The 22,483-nt window shown below is 34.5% G+C and overlaps 1 protein-coding gene across 6 annotated transcripts in view; it reads right to left on the bottom strand.

The window, feature by feature from the left end:
* Positions 1-22,483, bottom strand: part of RGS7 (regulator of G protein signaling 7) — a 525,681-nt gene that overhangs the window by 94,886 nt on the left and 408,312 nt on the right. For all 6 annotated transcript variants that reach the window (XM_025041211.1, XM_025041212.1, XM_006924123.1 and 3 more), the window contains 3 exons: positions 14,166-14,230; positions 13,233-13,309; positions 13,045-13,126 (listed from right to left, as the gene is read on the bottom strand). In XM_025041211.1, the coding sequence (XP_024896979.1) occupies positions 13,045-13,126; positions 13,233-13,309; positions 14,166-14,230 (224 nt within the window). The remainder of the gene's footprint in view (positions 1-13,044; positions 13,127-13,232; positions 13,310-14,165; positions 14,231-22,483) is intronic.

Here is a 22,483-nt window from a genome sequence, read left to right as displayed (position 1 = left end):
ACAGCATGGTACTGGCATAAAAACAGACATATCAATGGAACAGAATAGAAAGTCCAGAAATAAATCCATACCTATGCAGTCAATTTACCTATGAAAAAGGAAGCAAAAATATAGAATGGAATAAAGGCAGTCTCTTCAATAAATGGTGCTGGGAAAACTGGACAGATGCATGCAAAAAAATGAAACTAGACCACTTTCTTGCACAATATACAAAAGTAAACTCAAAATGGATTAAAAACTTAAATGTCAGACTTGCAACCATAAAACTTCTAGAAGAAAACATAGGCAGTAACTCTCTGACATTGCTCTTAGTAATATATTTTTTTCTGATATATCTTTGTGCAAGAGAAAGAAAAGTAAAAGTAAACAAATAGGACCGCATCAAACTAAAAAGTTTTTGCACAGCAAAGAAATGCAGCAACAAAACAAAGAAACAACCTACTGAGTATGAGAAGACATTTGCCAATGATACATCTGATAAGGTGTTAATATCCAAAAATTTATAAAGAACTCATACAACTTGACATCAAAAACAAACAAACTAACTAACTAACAAACAATCTAATTAAAAAATGGGCAAAGTACCTGAATAGATATTTCTCCAAAGAGGACACACAGATGGCCAATAGACATATTAAAGTATGTTCAACATCGCTAATCACCAAGGAAATGCAAATTAAAACCACAACAAGATATTACCTCAAATCTGTCAGAATAGCTATCATTAATAAATCTTAATACAAGGGTTGGTGAGGATGTGAAGAAAAGGGAGTCCTCATGCACTGTTGGTAGGATTACAAATTGGTACAGCCACTATGGAAAAGAGTTTGGAGATTCCTCAAAAATTAAAAATTGAACTATCTCATGACCCAGCAATACTACTTCTGGGTATTTATGCAAAGAAAACCAAAACACTAATTTGAAAGGATATATGCAACCCTATGTTCACTGCAGCACTATTTACAATAGCCAAGATATGGAAGCAACTTAAATGCCCATCAATAGATGATTGGGTAAAGAAGAGGTGGTACATGTATATATAAAATGGAATGTTACTCAGCCATAAAAAAGAATAAAATCTTACCATTTGCAATGACATGGGTGGACCTAGAGAGTGTTATGCTGAGTGAAATAAGTCAGACAGAGAAAGACAAATGCCATATAATTTCACTCATATGTAAAATTTAAGGAACAAAAGAAACAAACAAACAAAATGGAAACAAACTCACAGCTACAAAGAACAAACTGATGATTGCCAGAGGGAAGCGGGAGTTTCAGGGCAGGATGAAGAAGGTGAAGGAATAAAGAAGTACAAATTAGTAGTTATAAAACAGTGTTGGGGATGTGAAATATGGCATAGGGAATATAGTCAATAATATTGTAATAACTTTGCATATGTAGTGCCAGGTGGTTACTAGACTAATCGGAGGCATCACTTAGTAAATTATATAAATGTATCACCGCTATGTACACCTGAAACTAATATAAAATATTATTGAATGTCAACTCTAATTGAAAAAGTAAAAAATAAAATAAAACCCATTGGTTTATTGCATCTAAGTTTTAATATTTGTGGGCATAGATTTGCTTAGAATAGTCCTTTTTATTTTAAATGATTTTTTTAAATTGTGGAATAACTAAAAGCGTGGTAATTAGAATATTCCTTTCTTATCTTTTTAATGGCCATGGAATTAGTAATAATGGTCCCTCTTTTATATCTGATAGTAGTAATTCATGTTTTCTTTTTTCTTACTAAATCTGGGTAGAGGTTATCAACTTTATTGATTTTTTTCATAAAGCTAGCTTTTGGTGTTATTGTTTTCTTTATTGGTTTTCTGTTTTCGCTTTTATCGATATCTGATCTAATTTTTATTATTTCTTTTATTCTGCTTACTTTTAATTTAATTAGCTCTATTTTTCTAGTTTACTAATCTAAAAGTTTAGATTATTAATTTTAGATTTTTAAAATGTGTTTTCAATGCTATAAATTTCCCTCTCCTGCATCCACTAATTTTGATAATGTGTATTTTTATTTAGTTTGAAATATTTAAAATCACTCTTGATACTTTTTATTTGATTCTTGTTACTTAGAAGTATGTAGCTTAACTTTAACTATTTATAGTTTTTTATTTACCTTTCTGTTACCAATATCTAGTTTAATTTCATTGTGGTCTGGAAAGTTACTTCACATGATTTCTTTTAAAATTCTTTTAAATTTATTTACATGTGTTTTATGGTCCAGTATATAGTCTCTCTTGGTGAGGGTTCCATGGGAATTGAGAATAATGTGGATTCTGCTGTTGTTGGAAGAAATAGTCTATGACATTAATTAGATCCAGTTGATTGATAGTGCTACTCAGTTCAATTATGTCCTTTGTGATTTTCTGCCTGCTGGACTTGTCTATTACTGATGAAGAGTGTTGAAATCTTCAACTATAATGGTGTATTTATCTATTTTTCCTTTTAGTTCTATCAGGTTTTGTTTTGTATTTTGATACTGTTAATGATCAGTTGTGCACACATTAAGAATTGTATGTCTTCATGAGGAATTAACCTCTTTATCACTATATAATGTTTTTCTTTATCTCTGATCATTTTCTATGCTCTGAAATTGGGTTTGTCTGAAATTAATATAGCTACTCCTTGTCTTTTCACTAGCGTTGGAATCTCTTTACTTTCTTCATCTCTTTTAGTCTATATCTTTATACTAAAATAAGACCCAACTGTATATTAATTTCTTAATATACAGTTGGGTCTTATTTTTATTTACTCTGACAGGCTCTGTCTTTTTTTCGCTATATTTAGAGCATTGGTTTTTAAAGTGGTTAGTGATATAATTGGATTAATATCTACCTTTTTTTCTTTACTGTTGTCTATTTTTTCTTTCTATTTCTTTTTTCCTTCCTTCTTTCCTTCTTCCCTTCCTTCCTTCCTTCCTTCCTTCCTTCCTTTTGAACCTAAACATGAAATAAACTGAATTGAGGTTTTTTTGTGTGATAAATAAATATCTGGAGTAAATTAAATAAAATCATGAATATAACAAGTTAATGAAAATAACAAATTGAATATAAATCAATAATTTATAAAAGTTTTAAAAATACCTGTGCCTCAACCTTATGCCAGGTTCCCATCTTCCCCAACAAAAATGTGCCAAGTTGGTGCTTCTCATAGTATATCTGCAGGAATATTTGTAATTGTGGTCCTGTGTTTTATAGTTTGTGGTACAATAATGTTCCCTCAATGTTTAAACTATAACCCTAGTGCTTCAAGGTGAGAGTAGGGTGACTCATTCTACATGGCCAACTCTGCTTCTCAGTGCACACATATAAATGTGCTGAGAATTAAATTGGCCTAGGTTTCCTACACTACAGCATTTTGGATTAACTATCGAAGTCAGTGTTAATTGAGTGATGGGAATTCTTTCACAGTGTATTTGTATATCAAATCATCATGTTATATACTTTAAATATCTTATACTTTTATTTGTAATTATACCTTAATAAAGCTGAAAAACAAAACAAAATAAAAACAATGACTGTACAAAGAATATAAACTGGGTCCACAGTGGAACTGTGGGGAACAACTTGATTGCCCTTTATCCCATGGACCTAGAATATCAGAGCTATTCTATTTTGAAGGGCCAGTTCACTGAACTTCATGGTGAGTTTTATTTTCATGATGATTTTATTTTAAGAACCTTATCGCTCCTTTCTACTATTGGGTTTAGTCAAGGTCAATTAGATTTAATCCAATAGATTTTCGAAGTTGGAATCTTATGGAACTTTTTAAAAGTCTTATTCAAATCTACCACCTCTTCAGATACCATTAAACTTGACATTTAATGAATTTTTACACACATACACACACATACACTTGCTTTACCAGACTACTCCATACTGATTTATTTTAAAACAAAAAAAAAATGTATAGGGAGTATAAATTTTTCTGGAGTTATGAACTATATTAAGGATGAAGAAAGATAAGAGACTTTTCAAATGGATACCCAATCCTCTCTGACTCCCATGCTTTCCTCTGACAAACTGATCTTGCCTTAGGGTTTCAGCTGTCACTTTTACCCTAATGAATTTCAAATTAATTAAATAGCCCCAAACATCCCTGAAACTTGGGTTCCACATCTACATCTATTGACATGACCTCTCTCTACTGGAATATCAAGTCACACTAAGCATGCCCTAAAACAAACTCACTACTCCAAATCTGCAACCAATTTTTAGGGAAATTCTTTGCAAATTCCTTATTTTCACAATTTCTCAATTGCTCAGATTCAAAATTTTGCACTGAGTTGTATCTTACAAAATGACACAGGATGGGGAATTTAAAGATAGACTTTCTGCTCTTCAAAGATTCATGGTCTGACAAATATTAAGACAAGTGCTCTGAAGTTAATGTTAATCAAACCACTATTAAATGCTAATATGCACCTGGAAGTCCTAGGCACAGAAATTAGGCAAGAAAAAATAAAAAAGAAACCCAAATCAGAAAGGAAGACAAAATTATCTGTTTGCAGGTAAGATGATTTTATATACAGAAAATTCTAAAGACCTCATCAAAAAACTGTTAGATCAACATATTTAGTAAAGTAGCAGAATGTAAAATCAACATACAAAAATCAGTAGTGTTTCTATATACAAACAAGAAATTATCTGAAAAAAATCTAAAATCTCATTTATGACAGCATCAAAAACGATAAAATATTTAAGAATAAATTTAATCGAGGAGGGAAAAGATCTGTACATTGAAAACTATAAGACATTGAGAAAAAAATTGAAAATACAAATGGAAAGATATTCTATGTTAATGCATTGGAAGAATTTATATAGTATATAGTACATTTTACCCAAAGTCATTTATGGATTCAAAGCAATGTCTATAATATTCCCAAACCATTTTTAACAGAAATAGAAAAAAAAAAACCTATTTTAAAATTTGTATGGAACCACAAAAAGCTCCAAATAGCCAAAGCAATCCTGAAAAAGAACAAAATATAGTTCAAAGCTATGGCAATCAAAACAGTATGATATTAGCATAAAAATTGACACATAGACCAAGAGAATCAACAGCCCAGAAATAAACTCACGCATATGTGGTCGACTAATACTAGACAAGGGAGTCAAGAATAGTCAGTGTAGAAAAGACTGTCTTCAATGAATGATGCTAGGAAAATCAGATGTTCACATGTAAAAGAATAAAACTAGACCTTTATCTTTTAGTATTTGTAATAATTAACTCAAAATGGATTAAAAGTTTAAAAGTAAGATCTAAAACCATAAAATTTGTAGAATAAAACATAAGGAAAATGTTCCTGACATTAACATTGGCGAAGATTTTCTGGCTATGACATCTAAAACACAAGCAACAAAAGCAAAAACAAACAAGTGAGGCTACAGCAAACTAAAAATTTCTGTATAAAAAAAAAAATCAATAAAATAAAAGGCAACCTAAGAATAGGAGAAGATATTTGCAAACCTTATATTCGATAAGAGGTTACTATCCAATACATATACTCCATAGCAAAAAAAAAAAAAAAAAAAAAAATTATAATAATAACACAAAAAACAAAAACCACAAACAAACAAAACCACAGCAAATAATCTGATTAAAAAGTGGGCAGAGGACCTGCATAGACAAGAAAATATTCAAATGGCCAGCAAGTTCATGAGTTCATGCTCAACATAATTAATTATCAGGGAAATGCAAATCAAAACCAGAATAAGATATTACATTATGCCTGTTAGAGTAGCTACTATCAAAAATATAAAAAGAGAACAAATGCTTGTGAGAATGTGGAGAAAAGGGAAACCATGTACACTGTTTGTGAGATTGTCAATTGGTGCAGCCACTATTAAAACAGTGTGGAGGTTCCTCAAAATATTAAAAATAGAACTATCATATGCAATTCCATTTCTGGGTATATAGTCAAAAACGATAAAATCACTATCTCAGAGATATCTGTATCCACATGTTTATTTGCAGCATTATTTACAATAGCCAAGACATGGAAATATCCAAAGTGTCTGGAAAGAACCTAAGTGCTCACCAACAGATGAATGAATAAAGAAAACATGATAGATATGTATTCATAAATCATAAATATATATATATGAATACATATATTCAGCCATAAAAAGGAAATCCTATTTGTGACACCATAGATAAACTTGTAACCTGAAGGTATTATGCTAAGTGAAATAAGTCAGACAGAGAAAGACAAATATTGTATGATTTTACTTATATGTGAAATCTAAAAGAGCCAAACTTATAGAAACAGAACAGATTGGCAGGAGGCAGAGGTAGATGGTCGGCAAACTAGGTGAAGGTGGTCTAAAAGTATAAACTCTCAGTTATAAGATGAGTTCTGGGGTGTGATGTGCAGCCTGGTGACTCTAGTTAACAACACTGTACCGTATATTTGAAAGTTGCTAAGAGAGTAGATCTTAAAAGTTGTCATTATAAGAAAAAAATTGTAACTATGTGAAATGATGGATGTTATGTAAATGTGGTAATCGCTTCACAATATATACATATATCAAATCATCGTATTGTAAATCTTAAAATTATATATTATATCAATTATATCTCAATAAAGCTGGAAAATAATTTTAAAAATGCTAAGATAATACAACATTTTATGTGAAAGTAAAAGTAAATTATAACTAATTTTTCTATTTTATATTTAGGATTTGCTTGACTTTAAATCAGGAAGAATTCAAGGATTATCATTTTTATTTTGAATATTCTAATGAGGTTAATTTCTACTTCTCCACTTAAGTATTTTTACTCATGAAGTATTTGTGTAAATGTTTGCATTCATCAACTCTAAACTAAAAAACTTGGGAAATAAAGAAGTTGATCTAATTCTTGTTGCTTTAGTGTTGGAAGGGCCTCTAAAAATTACTAATCTTACTCTTTATCCAATGACTATTTTCCTCCATCATATTTCTGGCTAATGATTTCTAGTCTATACTTGAATTAATCACTTTATTATTAAAGGTTGACAATAATCTTTAGATAGTTCTGAGTATTAGAAGGTTTTAATATTAAGATTTTATTTTTCAGTTATTTTTACATTGGTTTTATAGAACCCAACATGGGATATAAGAATAAGCTTCATTTCAACTCAACCTAATAACATTTCCAAAATACGAAGATACATATTCTTATCTTCAGGGTCACTAATCTCTTTAACAATTTCACAATTTTGTTGTTGTTGTTTTTCACTTTGTCCCTCTTAAGTTCAGCCACATTTAAAAAATAAAGTATGATTTTTAGAACTGGGCACAAACTCAAGAATTGAGTCCTTTTAGCACTGTGACAAGCACAAATTTTACTTCAATTTAACTAGTTGGTAAAATTCTATTAATACAAATTAATTTTACATTAATACAAGGCTAATTAATTCATTAGTCCTTGAAGAGGCTTCATAAAAATATTGAAACATTAAATACACAAATCAACCTTAATCCCAAGTTATTTTTGACGTTTACTATTATTTAGTGTATTTCTTCCACTACTTTCTTGAAGAGTTATTTTTTGGCAATTCTATCTGGAGTCCTGGACAACTGAAGAGTCTTTGTCAGTGTTACCAGCATTTTTTCCTAGAGTAAACATGAACATGCTTAGAGAAGTTAAATTTACTTCATAAAGGTATTATGTGCAACAGAATGATTATACAGTTTTAAGTGACCTCATGATTTTTAAAAAGTAAAAATTATATTACATATATTTTCTACATCTCTATAAATTCATGTAATATAAATTTCACAGTAAAATCTTAAAATATACTTTAAAAATTCTCAGTTACTTTTTTAGATTTTCTTTTTTCTACTACATTTCTGGCTAATGGGTTTCAATCTATTTTTGATTAAATAAATGCCAAAGTCAAACCAGATCGAATCAAAGCAAATGGAACAAAATATAATATAGCAGATCACCTTTACTTAAATAAATAAAAGTATAGTAAGGATGAACTGTTCTCTGTTATAGTTTTTGAAAGGTTTAACAGTGGGATCATGCAAGACAAAATAAAATTTAAAAATTCAATAAATAATACTGTTATGATAACTCCATTTCTAAATTTTGAAAACAAAAATAATTTATATATTGATGAAAGTAAATCAATCTAAGAAAATATAATTATTACTTAAAAGTCTTTATATTACATTGTGTTATCAATTTGTGAAATTTGAATAAAGAACTTATTTTAATGGGAATATCAATTTCTAGACTTTTAAACTTTTAGTAGTTATTTCATATTTTTATTGTCTTTTTCAAAACTAAAATAAAAATAATGGTACACTCTCTGATTTCTTTCATATACTAATGATTTATGTAAACTAGATATATTTTTACTAGATATATATTTATATCTTTATAAAAATTTTAGATCCTTCTTGAAATAAAAAGCATGTAAATTGCACAGGATTATTCTAAGTATAGGAAATAGTACTTATTAGGGCAACACTGTTGAAACTTGCCCTTTATTGTGCATTTGTGTAACCATCCTTGACTGGGGTGTTGGGTTCCCCTAGATAAGGGGATGTGTGGCCTACAATGTCTGAAAGGTGCCAAGAATGCTGGGCTTTTGAAAACAGCAAAAGAAATTAAAGAAGAATATTAAAAAATCGTGAGTAAAATACACAAGAAAAATGTACCTATAACAAGACGCTGTAAACGTAGCTATATCACATGTGGAATATTGCTATCTAAGGATTCATCCCTTTTTTTTTGCAGGATGGATGAGTAAAGTTAGGATCTCACTTTTGCTATGGGTGTTTTATTTGACTGGAGCTCCCCTTCCTTTGTGAATTAAGCTGTGCATTAGAAGTTATGCTGGTTCCATTCCTGGCTCTGCCACTACTAGCTGTGTTTATATGGGCAAGTCATGTAAATACTATGAGCATCTGCATTTTGCCCAAGAAAACAAATGGTGCAGTCATACCTATCTTATTAAGTTAGTGAGTATGTCATAAAATGCTTTCACTGGATGTGAATTTTAGAAATCAAGGACTATGTTATAAGCAACTTTTTATGCTTGACATTAGAACAATGCATGGCACATATGAGTACAGAATTAATGGTATTATTATATGATGTTCCATATTGTAGGAAGGGTGGCATGCTGAGGTTTGCTCTGTTTTATGAGGTTAGATATGGCCTTTGAAGGAAATAGTGATTAGTCGTTGCATTAGCAGATGGCTCCAGTACTAACACACTTAAATAAAAATGTTGGAGACAAAGGCTGTACCGTATACAGTTCAAAAAGTTCCATAAGTGGGTAGGAGATAATTTCTTTGAAAAGGAGAGTTCACACAAACAGACTTGTTCTAGGTACAGTGGAAGTTCTAGGTACACTGAGGAAGTCCACGTTGGTGTAATTCTTGTATTTCCTAAATCTAGGAAACAGACTCCAAGTTTCAGAATAAAGGCCTAAATAAAAATAGCAGTGTAGGGGAAATAAAGAATTAAAAAATAAAGTTAGATACCAAGAGAGAGAGCCCACGATTAGCTGCCTCAACATCAGTAACTGCTGTCGGTGAGCAGCAGCCACATGGGCCAGTGGTGAGGGAAACATGCCTGTTATGAAAGGCAAGATGAGTCAACACCATAATGACAACCTTGGTGAGTCAAGGTCAGCTCCCATTAGGCAATGTATATGCAAATGAATGATGAGGCTGAAGAAGCAGGGAGACTGCCGGCGGAATGGTCTGAGTTATTTTGGTTGTGACCTAGGAACTAAAAAGGAAGGTTCTGATTCTCCTTGATTGTGTTCTGCTAGATGGGTAGACATTGGTGAAAGTGACAATGCAGGTATTGTATTTGCTTGATCTGTCGTTCAGTTTGCTTGTGCTATCCTTTTTCACGTTCCTCTCTGCATTTCCTCACAAAGGAAGTTGAACATTTATTGTCTTCCACATGTCCAGTGATATTCCAGCTGTCTTTAATATGATCCCATTTAATATTTACATCAATATTGCAAGGTAAGTATATTTCCACCTTATAAATGAGGCTTCCAAGACTCAGAAGAGGTAAATATTTTTCCAAGATGGGCTTAGTAAATTATGGGCTCATGTTTACTCGACTGCAAAGACCATGTACTTCCTACTCTGCCACAGCTCTCCCCATTGCCTTTGGCCACTGGTCATTGGCCAACATAATGACAACTGAACAGTCTGTCATACACTGACACATCTATTTGTGAGGTGTGATGTGCAATGGTAAGCCCCACACACCCCAGATTAAACCTCTGGACTGTCAGAGATTTTGTCTGATATTTTCCTATACATATTCTAGGATTCTAGGTTGCTCAGATAAAAATAACTTGGTGTCAGTAAGTAAAATTTGGCTTCAATGACCCTGTTTGAAAGACATTTAAATTTTATAAGATGACTACCACAGGGTAGAAAGAGTCTTTTGTTACTGTCACAGTCAGAATAGGCTGAAACTCAGTGATAGAAATAGCTGTTAAAACTTTGACTATGGGATACAAGATTTCAGCTCTAAATATATTGATTTAGAATTCATTACAATAGCTGCAGAATTGATTTCTAGATATAAACACAAAAGTGTAGCCATCCTCAGAAATTGTCACATACTGTTTTTATATCACTTTTTTTTTTTTGAGGAATGATTATCTTAGAAAGTTCTTCTTATCATTGCTTAGTTAACACTACAGCCAACGAATAAATATAGATACAGCTTCTGTGTTTTTCTTTGAAAACAGCCATTGAAAGCTCTTCTAAGAGTGTCCTGCTGCTACTGTTCCTACCAGCATCATCTTTGTAAATTAACCCTCACTAAGGACACAGAACTCTAAAAACAAGAAGCAAGGCAGCACCGTATGGCTACTATGGCCTGTAGACTAGAGCCTCAGAGGCACACAGATAAACTGAAGCTCATTTTTTTTTTCTAGAGAATAAGTGATGACCAAGTATTGTATAATATGTTCATTTCAAGTGATAGAAAACCCCTCATAGGCATCTACGGTTGAATCAGGGGATGGAGCCGATGGCTATAGAGTGGTTTCTTTTTCCAAGCACTCCTTGACATGACTTTCCAATCAGAAGCCTAGTGAGGGGTGCAGGAGAGGACCCCTTGGAGAGCACTCATATGTACTCCTTGCTGTGAAGAGACACAGAGGACAAGAGCCTGACTCTCAGTGGTTAGAACAAAACACAACTGTGAACAGGTTCTGCTTGCAGCAGGGCACAGCTGGAGAGCAAGAGACTGGCTGAGTAAGTCTGGTAATGGAGCAGGGAAGTGTGTTGAGGTGAGATCAATTTACAACAGGTCTTCAAATAATGTTTCATTCAAGTTTGTTTCATTATATCATTGACGAGATGCCCTATGAACTCAACTCTCAATTAGGCTCTGGCAGAATTGGCTTTGTTATACATTGTTTCACTCAAAGTCACAGAACCTATTGACAACATTAAGTTGTGTACTATGAGAGCATGAATATTTGCTATGAAATGGATGGGGGCAGTGCAGGGGAGCCGGCATGGAGTGTCTTCTTGGGTTGCCAGAATGCAGGCCGTCATAGCTAAAGGAAGCTAGAGATGGGCCACCAGAGGTTCAGGGGCATGGAGACAATGTATTGACCAGTTTCTAGAGAGCGTTTAAAATTAATCACGGGGACAATGTATTGACCAGTTTCTAGAGAGCGTTTAAAATTAATCAAAAACAGACTCACAAATATAGAGGACAATGTGGTGATGGTTAGAGGGGAGTGAAGTTGGGAGGCTGGGAGAATGGAGTGAAAGATTAAAGAAGTACAAATTAGTAGTTGATAGTTGGTCATGGGGATGGGGAGCACAACATAGGGAATGCAGTCGGCATTAATGTAATGTCTAGGTGGAGAGCCAGAGGTGAGAAAGAGCAATTAGGGGGATCGTTTTATAAACTATATAAATGTCTAACCAATGTACTGTATACTTTAAACTAATAAAATAAAATTTAAAAAGTGAGCAAAAATCCTGCTTCATATCCTTGCAATACTTAAGCATGTGGCTTCATAATTCTTTTTCACTGTTTGCAATAAAACTCAACCTGAATTTTGAGCAGAAAAGCCAATTAAATCTCAATTCTAATCTTTTGCAAATTCAAAAGTGAAAAAACTCAATAAAGATTTTAACAATTGCATTATTATCTAAAACTGAAATGCAATGTGTAAAAACAAACTTTTGGAAGACAGATATATTTTGGTCAGGACCTGAAGGTAGTTGAGAAGACAATTTTAAGATATTCTTAATAATCTTGATTTGTCTGATGTTGTGAACCTGTTATTTATTCTAATAATATTTATGCAAATATTATTCTCTAATGCCTTGTCTGTATAAAGGAATATATAGAAGACAAAGATGCAGCGTCAAAATAGAAAAAAAATATATATGAGATTAGACATACTTTCTTATGAATGTTCATAAACATTGTTCAATGCCTTATACAAAGTTTTCTGGCATTAGTCAAAGATATTTGTTATTTGTTACTCTAAGACACATAGTTTAACATTATTGTGGAAGGAAAAACAGCTAAGTTATTATATGTAGATCCAATGATCAGTTACATCATTAAAAGTACAAGCCGATTTGAATCTGAACCACCTAAAATGTTTGTTCCTGAAAGCCGACATACAACACAGGTGATTATTAGTTTTTTAGAAAGAAAAATTAGGGAAGGGACATTTCGACTTATAGTTTTATTATAAATCCAGAAAAATGTAAATCGTAAGCCAAGCAAAACTGCTTTGTTGTATTCTTTTTTCTTTCGAGTGTGTGAAAGTAAGCACTCAAATGCTGAGAGTGAGTAAGCAAGTGATGTCATGGTGGAAAATGCTTAGTTTTATAAATTAAATATTACATTACTGAACTCTGGTCTTCTTACATGAAAGTGGCGATTTTTCTTAATTCACCAGAACTTTGGGAAGAACGATGCGATAACACATTCTTCTCTGAGTTTCTCAGGGCATTACTCACTTTCTAAAGGCTGAGACTATGAATTTGAGACCATGTTGGCCCGTTGGCTTACCACAGGTCGGTGTACATCCCAGAACGCCCTCTCCTGGCTATCAAGGATCTTCCTTTCAATCTTGTCTCTCTTCTTGTCCACTCTGTCAACATTGTGACAAAGAATAATAAGTAGTGTTAATTGTAGTGCCTCCCTGAACAAAAGGCCACGGCTTGAATAAATTTTCGAAAAAACTCACAAGGACTCACTTTGCTTGTGCTTCGGCTTGCATAAAAATGAACTCCCACTTCCGGGCAAATGCTCTCTGCAGCCTAGCCAGGCTCTCCTAAAAAACACACCACAGGTAAAAACATGCTGGTGTTCATCTCCACTACTCCCTACCATAAGATTCATCAAGAAAACAGTATAGAATTTCCCAGGTCCTAAGTGTACTCTGGTTCTGAATGATAAGTCATGCTCACTGAATACAGTGATCTTCATATGAATAGTCATCAAGAAAACAGGGAAATATATTATAAATATTAATTTTTATGAAGAATTGACTTTAGAGAACACAACTAAAAATCTAAAATACTAAAATTACTTTGTATAAAAAAGTGCTCAAGACTAGTTCATTGGATTTTTCTGTGCCCACTTTACTGAGGAACTGGAAAGTAATATGTTTCTACTACCAATTCAGTCTATCCAATTCTTAACAATAATGTAAACCCTTGGCAGCCTACTATTCATGTCTACACAGGGTCTCCCAACAAGTAAATCAAAACATAGCAATTGTCTGACCTAATGACATCAGATTAATTTTATCTTCTGATGGTGACCAACCTGAAAGTTTTACAAAAACCATTTTCCCAGTATAAATGCTCTTTAATTCTGTTTGTATATCTTCATTATATATAAGTATATATCTAAAGTTTTTACACTTAAGTTAATTTCTGCAAATAGGCTATCCTTCCTCCTTCTATTCTGAGTCTATGTATTTAGGATTTCACTGCCCTCAGTGAGAATGATGCGAGAAAGCGAGCAAGTCAGAGATGTATTAAGTCACTCTGCTGCCTGATCCGTTGGAAATCTGATTCTTAAACTCATGAATGCAGAAAGTTAACAGAGTGCCCACAAATGACCGTGGGACTTATTCCTGTTCATTTTACAACTTTCTTTGCCAGAAAGTCCTTAGTACTTACGGCTTCATAGTCTGCTAGCTCCAGCCTTGCCTTGTTCTGCATTGTTCTCTTGCAGAGGTAAACCGCTGGAATAATAATAATAAAGAAAAGCAATTATTTTTTTCCTGCTTATTAACATCGAGGCACTAAAAATAAAAATACAGTATAGCAAATCAAGACATGCTTGTCTTTGTCATTTTTTTCCAAGCTAAAATTGTAATTTTCTTTATCATTTTTTAAGGCAAAATAAATAATTTGTAATGTTATTACTGAAATTCAAACATAGTGGTCTTAAAGGTGTTATAAGAAAATAAACTTTTAGAAACTTGGCAATCATTTCTTTATTTTTATGAAATAGTGGTCATAATTTTAGCTTCCTCAAAAAATGAAAGGAAAAAGATAAAGCCTTTTAAATAAGACATCATATGAACTTAAACATGTGGATGTACAAATAACACTGTTTTGTGAAGTGGAATTGCATGAAGAGGGGATAATGGTTGGCATATTCAATTATTTATGTATTCTACTGTCAACTGAAAGAATCTATTAATGTAAATGGAAGGCTTCTTGGCATCATTGTGTCATTTCTTAAGGACCAATCATCAATCAATTGCTTTGTCACCAGTAGAGAGGAGAGTAGAACATCTTACTTAACTACAATACAACTACCAATTAATTCCATTTTCCTGAGGACTTAGTCTTCTTGCCTGCCAGGGAAAGTCCATCTGAGAAGCAGATTTACAGATGGTTGACGGAGGGAGGGAGGACGATGACAAGAGCGTGGCCATCCAGCAGTCAAATTTTTTGTTATTTCAAGAATATCAGTGACTCTTATAATAATATCAATATCCATTGCCATTTTTCTCATAATATATGATATTTGAAAAATATGGTGTATCTATTCTAGATGCTGAATGAATTTACTGGATGAGAACTATCAGCTATTGTTTTTTGTAAGGCTAGCTCTTAATATGCCTTATAAATATCATCTCTGTACTAAACCGTACCACCCTTGATTTTTCATAATAAAGTCTAGCTAATGTCACTGTGGAAATACCTCACACAGAAAACACGAGACCACTGCAAACATTGATGCTATTTGTTCAACGTCTGCCTTCTAAAGTTTCCTGTTTGAAGGTCAAGGCAGAGGAGAGAGGCAACCACGGTTCTTACTACAAACACTAAGACCCAAAGATATAATTTGAGAACACATCTTTCTACAAACTGCCATGGTAATTTTATTTTTTCTATTAATATTAGTCATTTTCAAACAGTAATTTTCAAAATTACTGATTTTCACTATTACCGATTTCCCAAATTAGTAAAAGTCAAACTTCAAAAACAAAAATGACCTGATGTGCTCATATTCTGATTGCCACAGTTGTGCTCACTCTTGAAGAAACTCTTACTATAGAGGCCACTGTGATCTTAACAAAATATCTGAAATGTTCTCAGCAGTTGGTAAAAAATATTGTAGTGTATGTGAATACCCCTGAGGGTGTTTCTTTATGAGAGAAAAATTGAATCTATTTAAATATCGAATTCAATAATTTCAGCTTTCTTGTACAATTACCTTTAATCAGATTTTGAGCCCCAGATAAGTGCCCCATCAGTCAGTCTTCCTTCATCTTTCCTCTTGCATCAGCCTCTACTTGCTTTATTGATTCTGGTCATTTAACCTTTGTTCTTTTCAAAATAAGACCCCTTTCGGAAAATATATTTCTCAACTCATTAGGTAAACTAATGAATCGAAGCAAAAAGAGAGTGATTATTTTTTGGCTGACTCTTCACTAAGAAGTTATGCATCCTTTAATAGAGGTGTCCAACAGTACATTTTCTCTAGTTCTCTGAAAAACGAAGTGAAGGCATGGACAGGCAGCACCAGGTAGACAGTCATCGTTTCACATGTATTCGTTGGATGAGTGAGTGAGTGAATGAATAAATGAGTAGGATCTTTTCAGAAGGAGTTATTTAGAAGTTAAATTTCTATAGTCTCTTTGGTAATGAGAAAAAAAAAAAGGAAAGGCTGAGCCAGCAGAGTAGGGAGCACTCTGAACACTGCTGAAAGCTGAGCCAATACGGTCATGGCTGGAAGGTCCCAAACCTCTTCAAGCTTGTTTAGACACAGTGCAGTATGTTGACAGGTGCAGATGACACTTTTGTTCTTTATTTGTAGAGAACATCAACATTGTGCAGGACATAGGTAAGGAAGAAGGTCCAAATAGATGAAAAAAGGTTTTAATTCTAGGAAATTTCCCAATTTATCAAAGACAGAAAAACATGAAAATAGTTAGGCATAGTTAAAACTATGATTCAGGCTAAGTGTTTTTCTACTGATCCCCAATTATTTAGGTACTAACAGTGCTCTCTACAGTGTTATGCATAGATCTAGGACCACGTACAAAGTGTGAATCGTTTTTAACACAACTCTTGAATTTTCTCTGTGCTACCAAAATATCGAAAATAACAACTTTAAAAAAACCCTACCATTTCTGGAGTTCTAGTTAAGATATTTTCTATTATCAAAGGTTTAATTTCAATTTCAGGTTTAAATATATCTCTCTGCAGTAGTTTTCTGGGAGACTATAATGAGACAAGGATCAAACAAACAAGTAATTTACTAGATGGCTACATAGCTAACGGGAAGAAAGTTTGAAAAGGCTTAAAGTTCTACTTCGGCTGAAATAGCTGTGTGGTAAAGGCAAGGGATTTGGCTTAAATACGACTGAGAATTTAGGTGGAAAGTCAAAGTTTCTGGATCACATGTACAACTGAGTAGAAAGTGAAGGCTGGCATTACTTTTTTCTATTTAATTTCATGAAGCTCTGGAAGGTAGTCTATTATACAGACTGAATAGTTCATGACAAAATTGTTCAGACATATCACAGAGATCAGTGAGAAAATCACTAAGATCCCAATCAATACCTAAGTATGGACAAGCTATTATTATAATTCATAAAAACTACAAATACAAATGTGAAATAAATATTTGAAAAATACCCAACTTATAACCAAAGTAACACAAATGTATCACATATTGTCATAATGCAACTCTTTTTTATTTTTTAAAGTTTACTTTGTGGAAAAATTTTCTCTTGTCTCTGAATAAAAACTTAAGCAGCTGCCACAGTCTTGTCTGTCACCCTCAGGTAATTCAGAGTCCCCATTTCATAACAGGAATGTCCATCCCAAGTAATAGTTGAAACACCAAAGTTGGTTTAAAGTCTTGAGGCCTTTCCCTTTCCCTCAGCTTCTGTGGGTAAAGAAGCATGAGTGGCTCCTTTCTCCTCCTTGTTCTCCTGTGCCCACTACTACATCCTGCTAACCAAGGTGTCTACTGGAAGGATAGAGAGGGGAGAGGGTTGCTGACGTGCTTACTTGACTAATACCACTGCAATGATCTAGTGTTGCTCATCTCTGTACTTGGCAGAGGTTTAGAGCTTATTATATTTCTCATGGTATTTTTGTGATGCTTTAGAGAACCGCTCCTTCTCCACTGCTGGGGATCTGTCATCTGCAGTGCCCCCGCTTGGGCTATACCTGTCATCTCTCTCTACAATGCTGTCTACCCCTCCAGACTGCCCTCAAGGACCAGACTGTCTCTCACCCATGGCTTAGACCATGACAAAGAGGAACATTCATGCACTGTTTCCCTGAACCAAGGCCACAGAACACAGCCACATCCCTTCCAGCTCCTCCGTACATGGCTAGACAACCTATCTCTTGCCTGTTATAATTCCATTGCAAGGCCTGAAAGTTCATGGTCCATCATGGCTCCAGGAGTAGGTGACTCCTGTCAAGAAGCCCCTTGACGTCTCTGTCACTGGGCTTGATGTGAGGGGCACTTTTCCACCACCCATCCCTCCCACTCTGGGCTGGTTGGGTGATGACTTCCAACATACCGACAGCTACAGAATCAGTCTTCAAGCTGACATCTTACCTGTCATAGCCCTCAACGTGAGCTGATAGCAACTACCATGGTAATTTGTATGTCAATCTAGCACAGCACTTTCATATCTGGTCTTGATCCACTTAACACTTTGGCTGGATTTCCATTTTAACATCTTGTTACAAATATCCCTTTCCACTCATTAAAACAGCAATGATGTTACAGAGTGAGAATAACCTATTCTGTCAATTGTAGAATAAAATAGCACAGCCAGTGGGCATGTAAAAAGGGAAAACTTCTTAGAAAGGGTTTTGACAATGAAAAATAAACCTTAAAACATTCATGGCCATTGTTCCAGTGGTTGCTCTTCTGGGAATATAACCCAACGAGATAACACAAAAGACAGAGAGATTTAAGGATCCACGATATGGAATATGGGAACACAATGAGGAATGGGCAAGAAAACCATGCATATTCATTCAGAGATATTATATTGCCATTCAAAATGATGTGTACCAATTTTTTACCTCAGAATTGAAATTTAATTTTTAAAACCCTCAATCTTCCATTGTAAAAGTTCAATGTAGAAAATATAAATGTTGAAGTAAAAAAATCACTTCTCTCTATTGTAATCTCACTTCATTATTTTGATGTACAATCTGAATTTTTCCTTTCTATATACATCCGCTAACATATACATGAATATCTGTATCTTTATCAAGAATTTGAGAAAAAAAATGGCGTAGATAATAGAGTCTCTGTTCATCCCTCTGGTGACCAAATCACAGTTGTGATGGAAACAAGGAGCGGCAGCAAGTAAAAATCACCTGGGATCTAGATGAACAAGCCATACAACTAGGGAGAAGTCCAGGAAATCACCCTGAAACGGCAGAAGGTAGGACGGGGGGAGGACATGGAGCTGCCGGGTCATGAGCGACTGAGTGAGACGGAGGCTGCGGCAGTGGCAGACGCCTCTTAAAGGGGCCGTGTCCATGAGCGGATTTTCGTGGTGACGGGCCTACTCGCTCTGAGCATCAGTGCCGATTTGGCTGTGCGCAGGGGGCCCCAGGGACTTACAAGGAGATGTTATCGGAGTGAGGGCCAAGGCGGAACTCAGTATGTACAGAAGTGTCAGCAGTATCCACTGTTCCCTGTTAAGCCCTCTCCCCTCCCAGCGTGTGGATACAGCACCACCATAGCTGAGACGCTCCGCCCAGAGGACTCCATGAAACCCCGCCTCCTCCACCTTTCAGCCCCACCCAAGCCACATCCTGATATAGCCTCAGCAAGTCAGGTGCTTCTTGCTGACCAGCATCTGGACTCACACTGGAGGCAGCTGACCTCGGTTTCTGGTGTGGCCTTTTGAGGCAACTATAAGCACAACATCTGTGGATTGCTTGCTGAATCTTAACAGGTGGTCCTGGAGGGACACAGGCTGGGGCTAAGTTTGGCCTTCAGCTGAACGCTTTCAGGACTGTGCCACTGGACACCTTCTACACAAATCCATACTAATAAGACTGGGAGACTGAGGAGCTTTGCTTAATACATAGAAATGAACATGGAAAGGCAGCCAAAACGGGAATACAAAGAAGCAGAAACCATATGACAGAACAGAACAGAGCTCCAGATATAATGGAGTCAAGTAATCTAACAGATGCAGAGTTCAAAACATTAGTTATAAAGATGCTCAATGAACTTTTGGGAAGTGTAGACAACTCCAACAAAGAGATAAAAATGTAAATGGAAATTATAAAAGGAAACCAGTCTGAGATGAAGAACACATTATCTGAGATGAGAAGTATATTAAATGGAATAAACAAAGTGAATAAAGAAAAGGATAAAATGCCCTTTTTAGAGGACAGAAAAGCCAACCAGGACACTCAACCAGAATGGCAAGAAAAAATATGCCAAGACTATAACAATAATTTAAGGAGGATATGGGACATTATTAAGGCTCCAAATATTTGTCTGATAGGCATAACTGAAGAAACTCGAGATATTGAACAGCTGTTTGAAGAAATGATGGAAAAACTTCTCTAACTTGGTGAAGAAAATGGACGTAAAACTCCAGGAAGCTCAGAGAGTTCCAAAAATCAGGGATCCAAAAAGGCCCACACGAAGACACATCATAATTAAAATGCCAAAAGTTTAAATACGAAGGAAGAATATTAAAAGCAGCAAGCGAGAAACAAATAATTACATATAAGGGAAAACCCATAAGACTGTCAGCTGATTTCTCAAAAGAAACTATGCAGGACAGAAGGGCTTAGCAAAAAGTATTCAACAGGATGGAGACCCAGGATCTAAAACCAAGAATAATTTATCCAGCAAAGCTATCATCCAGCAAAGTTGAAGGACAGATAAAAAGCTTCCCAGGCAAAAATAAGCTAAAGGAATTTATCACCACCAAGCCAGTAATACAGAAATGTTTGAGGGACTTCTTTAAGAAGAAAAAGCATGTATCAAAAACAGAAATAAAGAATGGTAACAACTACATTCCTATCAATAAGTACCTTAAATGGAAAAGAATTAAGTGCTCCAACCAAAAGATAGAGTGGCTAAAAGGATAAGAAAACTACACCCCTACATATGAAAAGGAAGGGAATGAAAAAACATATTACTTTGGTGGACTTAGACGGTATTTAAATCAAACAGAGAAAGATAAACACTATATGATTTCACTTATATGCAGAATAAAAAGAAACAGGAGTTTGGGGGGCTGGGAGAATGGGATGAAGGGCTAAAGAAGTACAAATTAGTAGCTGATGGATGATCACGGGGATGGGAAGCATGGCATTGAGACTGCAGTTACCATTAATACGTTGGCTAGTGGAGGATCAGGGGAGGGAGGAAGTAATTGGGGGGATCGTTTTATGAACTATATAGATATCTAACCAATGTACTATATACTTGAAACTAAATTAAAAAAAGAATTTATCTGAACATATTAATTAAAATATGCTCAAACTATACTACATATGTTATCTTATAAACTTTTTCTTTTGATATACTGTGACTAACTTTTCTCTTTTTTAAATATCTTTTTTTATTTTTCAATTACAGTTGGCATATAATATTATATTAGTTTCAGGTGTACAACAGGGTGATTAGACATTTATATATCTTACAAAGTGATCACTCCGGTAAGTCTAATACCCACCTGACTCCACACAGTTATTACCATGTTATTGACTATATTCCTTATACTATACTTTACATCCTTATGACTATTTTGTAACTACCAATTTGTACTTCTTAATCCTTTCCCCTTTTGTACCTACCCCCCACAACCCCTCTTCCATCTAGTAACTACCAAAATAGTCTCTATGAGTTTATTTCTGTTTTGTTTGTTTACTTTATTCTTTAGATTCTACATGTAAGTGAAATCACATGGCATTTGTGTAACTTTCATATCAATAAGTGCTGTTCTGTAATATTCTTAAAAGTTCTTTCATGATAATCTATTGCTGAGATGCATGATTTATTTAAATGAACCCTTATTGTTGGACACTTGAATTATATCCATCATTTTGTGATTATACACTAATACTCCTGCAAATATATGTGTGTGTATGTGTAGATGTATGTATGTGTAGATGTATGTATGTGTGTATATATGTATCTTAATTTTTTAGAAATGGCTAATTTCCTAAAAGCATTATTGCCAAACCTGGGAGTATGAGCATTACAACTGAACACCACAAACCTTAGACATTGGCAGGTCTTATACCCTCTCCAACTCTAGAGAGTCTATTTTCAACAAAGCAGTTACTTTGTTAAGAGAGAAATTAGAGTGTCCCTGTGTTCAAACTCTTCATTTTTTTTTTTTTAACTGCTTCCCATCTCACTTGCCTCCAGGTAAAAGCCAAAGTTCTTGCTTACTCATCACATTACCCTCTGACCTCAGGTCCCACTGCTTTCAGGCTCTGTCCGAGCCATGCATCTCGGTCCCCTTCAGACCTTTGCTCCCGTACCTCTTTCAGGAAATCTCTGGCTCTGCCTGCAGAGCTGAATGGCCATTCTTTCAGAAATCTGTCCCTCCAGACCCTTTCTAGCCCCTTCCCATCCTCTTCCTCTACACAACTTCTTACCTCTTAACATAACAATTTATGTATTCATTTACGCGGTTAGCTTATTAACTTATTATCTCCCTCTACAACTCCCACTAGAATGTAAGCTTCAAGAGCACAGAGATTTTGCTTGTTTTGTTCACCACTGTACCCTCCTGCCTAGAACAGTACTTGACACATAGCAGATGCTCAAAACGTATTTGTTGAGTGAAAACATCAATGAATATTAATTGACCATTTGATTATTTCTTTTGTTGTGAATTAGCCATTTCTGTTGGGAGATTTGACTTTTTCTTATTAAACTTAAGGCTCATTTATATATTAAATATAAAAATTAAAATTAGATATATACATAGAAAATATATTCTTCTTAGGCTTTG

This window comes from Pteropus alecto, unplaced genomic scaffold (genome assembly GCF_000325575.1).
Source record: "Pteropus alecto unplaced genomic scaffold, ASM32557v1 scaffold279, whole genome shotgun sequence".
In the NCBI taxonomy this organism is placed as follows: Eukaryota; Metazoa; Chordata; class Mammalia; order Chiroptera; family Pteropodidae; genus Pteropus; species Pteropus alecto.
Note: the sequence above shows the minus strand (reverse complement) of the source record. Positions and strands in the feature narration are given on the sequence as shown.